The sequence below is a fragment of the Opisthocomus hoazin genome, chromosome 7 (assembly GCF_030867145.1).
Source record: "Opisthocomus hoazin isolate bOpiHoa1 chromosome 7, bOpiHoa1.hap1, whole genome shotgun sequence".
Taxonomy (NCBI): Eukaryota; Metazoa; Chordata; class Aves; order Opisthocomiformes; family Opisthocomidae; genus Opisthocomus; species Opisthocomus hoazin.
The window spans coordinates 33,447,510-33,453,509 of record NC_134420.1 but is presented as its reverse complement, the minus strand read 5'-3'; the positions used below and the strand labels follow the sequence as shown (position 1 = coordinate 33,453,509).

Genomic DNA, 6,000 nt, shown 5'->3' with positions numbered 1-6,000 from the left:
GCAATGGTGGATTACTCTTCACGTACCATGCGCAGCAAGGTAAGTTTCAAGTGGGAAACTGCCTTTTTTTTTCTGCCACAACCGCGTCTCAGCTGTGCCGGAAGCTGCTTGAAAAGATGCCGTGCTGATTTAAGACGAAGCTTCCATTCCGTTTGTGTTTTGAAACGCAAAGATGCCTTCAAGTTGCTTTCACATTGCTTTGTTGGGGGACCGCTTTCGGCCAGCGTTACGGGACTGGCATTTGACGCGGAACCCCGGCCAGGCGCCGTCTCTCGGGCCGCCCGGCGCCCCCGGCGGAAGTGAGGTGGGGCGGGGGGCGGGGCCCGGGCCGGAAGCGAGCGGGGCGGGCTGCGGGGCGGCGAGGAGCCGGTGGCGGAGCCCGCGGGAGCGGCGCCGAGCAGGTCGGTCTGCCAGTGTCTCCGCGCCTGGGGGGGCCGGGGCAGCCCCGCGCAGGGCGAGGCCGACCTCGGGGCGAGCGCGGGTCGCGGGCAGCGCGTGGGGCGGCGGGGCCGCGAGGAGCCGACTGGGCGCGGTGTTGGCGCGAGCCCTGCGCCACGCGCCCGCGGGCCAGGGCGGGGTCGGTGGCCGCTGCCTGGGGCGGGGCGGGGCGGGCGCCAGTCGGACTGCGGCCGGGCGGGCCGCACCGGGCCCGGGCAGCCGGTGGCGCCGGGCGGGGACCGGCCCTCACCCGCAGCGCCTCGGGGGGCCCCGCCGGCGGTGTCCCCCGGGAGGCGGTGGCTGCTGCCGGGAGGAAGGGGCGCGGGCTGAGCGGGCCGCCCCGCGCTCGCTGCGGCTGGCGGCCCCTTGCCGCTCCGCCTCTGCTCGGCGGAGAAGGCACCGTGCGGCTTCCTTGCGTGCTGCCGCCGCTCACCGGGCTGGTGTCACTCCCGCTGTTCTTGCTAAAGAAAGACGAGGGAGCAAGGAGGAGCTTTTTTGGACAGGTTATCTTAACGTGAACAGCTTCGTTAGGAAAAAGAAAAAAAAAAAAACGTTTTGGTGAGTCCCCTTTCAGGTAAAACAAGTGATAATTCGTGTCTGGCCAGGCCCAGGCTTTCGTTCATTCACAGTTACGTTTCAAACTCGAGAGCGTTCATTGATTTTAAAAAATTTAAGTTGTTTGGGAAGTTGTCCTGAGTGCATTTGCTGAGCTCCGGCGTTTCCCAGAGGGATTGTTCTGCCAAACCGCAGGTTCTGAGGCCGGTGAGACGCTGTTGTTTAAGCCTCGGTGCAGCTCTCCTCTCCATCCCTCCCCCTGTCCTCAGCAGCTGGTTTTTTTTGTTCGGTGAGTTTATGGTGGCTTTCTTTTCCAGTCTTCAAATAGGATCTTGTGGGTTGCTGTTTTGGTTGTGGGTTTTTTTGCGCTGTGGTTTAATTAGAATTTTGTTATGCCACTACGTGAAAAACCTCATTCTGATACTCCACATCTGGATAAAAATACTCAACTTTTTCTTCTGTGGTGTCCCTGTCACTGAGAATTTTAACCAACAGCAGCCTTAACACTGTTTATATTCCGTAGCCCAGCCAAAGAATTAGAGCAAACACTTTAAAAGCAACGTAATGCTTGTTTTCATCTAATCTTACATTTCATTCTAATTTAAATTATATGTGCTTTATTTTCTTAGTTACGAGTGTGGAAAAGAGCCATTCTAGTGAATGGTTTTTCTTTTCCCACACAGTTTGCCTGCTCCCACTAGAGTTGTGAAATTGGTGTTGCTTCCTCATGGCTCTTTAGCACAAGCTACATTCCTGCTGCAGTTAGTAAGCACTGTGCACTAGTCTTGCAAGATGTGTATTTGTTTTTAAGTAGAGAGACAGCTTCTGCATATTGATGCATAGGAAAATAGGCTGAACTCCCTCTGTAAGTAAGGTGCTGTCTTGCAGCACTTGCGGCTTGCTGCTGCCCAAAGTGAGAGGCCTTGCTTTGTGATGTCCTCCCTTGCCTGAGTTTTTTGATATGCCTCCGTACGTTAGTTGAGTATGCTAAAGCAGCAGAAAAATTTGCTAGTTTTTTTTTCCTGGATTTGTTTTTTTCCATTTTAGTGAGTAAAATCTACTGTGAAGAGGACTGTTGAGTGCTGCAGTTGGCACAAAGTAGGAGTAGGAGCCACTTGGGATGGAAGCGGGGACTGGCACTCCACCCTTCAGGCAGTGGTTTTATTCAGTTCCCTGTGTTTTGTGTAACCAAGCCAGTGATTTATCTAGGCCTACTCATTGTTTCCTAAAACTATTTTTTTTTCTGAAACTTTGTAGTTATATCACCCTTCTTCCTCTTTCCCATATATTGCTGTATCCTCCTTTGTTGTGGAGCACATGGTTTATTCATATTTGCATATGAAAATGTTAGCATGTGACTTTTTTTCTGGAAGAATGTATAAAGCTGTTACAAGCATATGGCAAGTTTATGCACACTTAGCTGGTACATAAAACCTACCACAAAGGAAAACGAATGCACATTAGTTCTGGAGGCTCAGCTGAGATACTGTTTTGTGTACCTCTAGGTCGCTTTTGGGGCATTACAATATTAAAGATGTTCAGATTTTAAATGATCAAATGTAACTCAGTCATCCTTGCTTGAAGATTCCCCTTGAGCTTATCAGCAATCCAACTTGGAGGAATTGTACTCTGCTGAGATGAAAACATGCGAGTTGTGCTCTGGGCAAGCGTGCAGTGCATTTATTGCACAAGAAGGAATGGAGAACGATTTTGAATTATTAGTTTGTTGCTGGCTTACTTCCGTGGCTGATGAACTAATTTGATAACTCCTAGACGCTCTTATTTTTATACTGGAAAATCCCTATTATGACCTCTTAGTAAAGAAGTGATACAGGTCGGTATCGTGGTGTATATAGAAAGTTGTTATCTTTGGTCTGTGTGAACTCTAAAAATTGGGCTAGGGAGCGGATGGAGAACTTGATCATATAAGAGCAAAGGCTTTTTACACATATTTTTTCATTTCAGCACCTCAAGAGGAAAGATCTGTTTTGTGTAGAAATAAGAGACTTCCAGAGGACAGCCCAAATGACAGAACTGTCTGCGCATTTACCCCAGTTTCAGCATGGGCAGCTGACAGAAAACTTCCCTGATAACCACCTCAGCAACACCGTATGTAACAAACATTTTTATTACCTGGTAGCAGTTAAATCAGGGTGAATAATGAGTGTGGATGATAATACAGTTCAGAACTCTAGAAGTTTGTTTCTTGGGAGTAGTTTTCTCTGTCTGGGCTGTTGTGATAAGCAGTGGTGAAAGAAGTACTCTGTAAAATGTCTGGTGTTCTAAACTCATTTTTATGTACAGATAAGACTTCTCCCAGTTTTAAGTGGTGTTGGAGTGATCAAGCCCTCAAGAAAAATAAGAAAATGGAGTGGGACACTATCGTGTCGAACATTGACCTTTAGAGGATTTAGTGAGTTCTCTTGATGTAGCCTGGCTGTGGTCTTCTTGATTCACAGGTTTCTCAGTCACAGAGTTAATTTTAGCCTGGGTAGAGCTTGAACCTGTGTTTTGTTGTTGCTAGTGCTGGAGCACTGCTATACAGGAAGAGCAGCGCTGTTTTACTTGTGAATAATTGTTAAGGTGCTCTCAGAGTTCTTGAGGTTTTGAAGGGGGGGAAACTCAAACCATGAAGTTTTATATGATTGCTTTGAAAGACCTAAGCATGTAATTGTTGCTACAGCTGTACTCGTACTGCATGTGATGTGGTAAAACTACGTTTAGATGATCTACTTGGGTGTGGTGCTCAGGTGCTTGGATTTGTCATGCTCAAGTCTGTTCCTGATGTAGCCCTTGAACATGAGGTTTCCTTGTGACACAGAAATGCTCTTGTGAGGCTGGGCCACTTGTAGCCATGTTTATGACAGTGATTCAAGAGAATATTTTGATCGCTGCTCTAACTCTTCTATACGATCCAGCAGTTTAAGTAGAATTTTGAAAAAAATTCTCATCTTTATCTCATATCAGCATCCTGCTATATCAGTAAAAATATAAAACATTTGAAAATTTATTTTTAAATTAAGAAGTCAGTCTGTGTTAAGACCTTACTGGTTATAGAAACTGTTAATAAAAATGGAAAAGCGGAAACTTCCTGCTGCATCCTTTGTGCTTCTGCTCTGAGGGAGTGACAAAGGTTTCTTTTCATCTTGGATGGGTGAGAGATTAACTTCTATTGAACACTTCTGCCACATTAAAAAGGCAGAGCTCAGCAATAAGCTGTTGGCTCACCAATCTTACAGATAACTTGCTGATGCTCCTTCCCAGCAATGGAGGACAGATGGTTCTATGTACTTCTCGCTGATGGACTGTACTGATGAATAACTGTTACTTGTGCTTGTTCTTCCCATGTTTAAGTGTAACTCTAGGTGTAGTTTCAATTAGTTGTAATGATTTTTGTCCCGTACACACATCCACTTTGTTTTTGTACATATGTACAAAAGTCCTTTCCTGCTTAAGTATATCTAGCTTCTGTGGCTAACAGTCAGCCTGTGAAATCAGCAAGTGCTGTAATTTGCCATTTCTTCTTCCAGTCACACACCAAGAGCTCAGCCCAGTCTTCAATATCTGTTGCTGTGTAGTGACCTTTAAACTTAAGTGGTGTATGGGAGAACTAATGAAGTCTGTGCCCACTGTCAGGCAAGGCGGTCTGCTCCTGGTCTGGATTTAATAAATAAAAATAAAAATAAATAATATATTTTATAATATATATAATTATATATATAATATATATAATAATATAAAAAATAAATAAAAAATTAAAAAATAAAAACTTTGTCAAATATGCTAGGTTTTTTATCTCTTGGTTCAGGGCCATTGCTCTGGGTTTGCTATTAACTATTTTCCTGATAGGAAAGAAAACCCGTATCATTTGCTTTTGATATTGTTTGTTCACCTGAAAGCGCGTAGTTCGTAACTTGCATTTGCTTACGGTGTTACAACAGGTGTTACTGACTTTTTAGCTTCAGAATTTTCACTTTTAACTATGTCTGAGGAAAGTGAAGAGTGTGTTCCTTTGCTTCCACTTCAGCAAGAGTCCAAGGCCTCTGCTCGGGTTAATACTGATCAGGTAGGATATGAGTGCACTTTGTTCTTTCAAGCAGTGGGGCACGTGCATGTCACGTTTAGCTATACTTTAGTAGCCTGTAAGGACAACTTTTTTCTAGTTTTAACGCGAATGAGAGAATAACTCTTGCAACTCTTTCAATCCTGATCTGGTTTTCATGCACTGTGTTGTAATACGTAAAGACATTTTGTGATTGTGTCTTTGTTCCTAACTAGTGGAGGGAATAAAATGGCGCACATTGGTCTAATTTCCTGGATATTTCTCTTTGTGTTTGATTTTGCATTTTTTTTGTAGTGTTGTGCTAGTTAATCAGGCTTTTCCTTTGGCTGTTATTTTTTTAAAAAAAACTGTAGATTTTTATTTTACTTTTTATATTTCTGTGCCTGAGATAGGGGTAAGTACTTCCTCATGCAGGACTGCTATTACAGCAGAGAAGGAGCAACGTATTCTGCAAGGGTGCAGAAACAAAAATACTTGGTCTGCTTTGCTTGTGAATTGTTCCAAGGCTCTGATCACCTCCCACGTAGTGTTACTTATGATCATCTTAGGCAGTTTATTTAGACAGGTAAGCTTATTGTTGTTATGTTGTAGACTGAGAGAAATGGAGTATCTTCACTATAAAAGTGAAAAATGCTACATTTAAGCTATAATCTGTACAGAAAGAGGTTCAGTTGCAGCCAGCATTTCGGAACAATTAAATGTAATCTCTTTGTTTTCATTCTCCTGTACTCCTGTTTCTATCTGACTTACAGTTACTGAATGCGAGGACATTCTGCGCAATGCCAGGTGATTTATAATGAATCCTTCATTTAGTAAGAAATAATATTGAACCCATAATCTTTTTCAGGACTTACTTAAAGTTAGTGATACTAAATTCAGTTTAAGGTTAAAACCTTAATTCTAAAAGTCTGGTTGTCTGCTAGTTTTAATTGCTTAAGACAATT

General features: G+C 44.0%; 1 protein-coding gene across 6 annotated transcripts in view; it reads left to right on the top strand.

The window, feature by feature from the left end:
- Nucleotides 1–330: 330 nt before the first annotated feature.
- Nucleotides 331–6,000, top strand: part of PSEN1 (presenilin 1) — a 30,117-nt gene continuing 24,447 nt past the window's right edge. For 3 of the 6 annotated variants that reach the window (XR_012764474.1, XM_075425276.1, XM_075425274.1), the window contains exons 1-3: nt 331–401; nt 2,959–3,102; nt 5,021–5,059. Coding sequence is in view for 5 of the 6 variants with exons in the window: in XM_075425276.1 (XP_075281391.1) it covers nt 3,019–3,102; nt 5,021–5,059 (123 nt within the window). In the remaining variant the exon portion in view is untranslated. Of the gene's footprint in view, nt 402–1,230; nt 1,283–2,958; nt 3,103–4,934; nt 5,060–6,000 lie in introns of those variants that run through there. The other 3 variants (XM_075425275.1, XM_075425277.1, XM_075425278.1) reach the window with 3 other exon arrangements.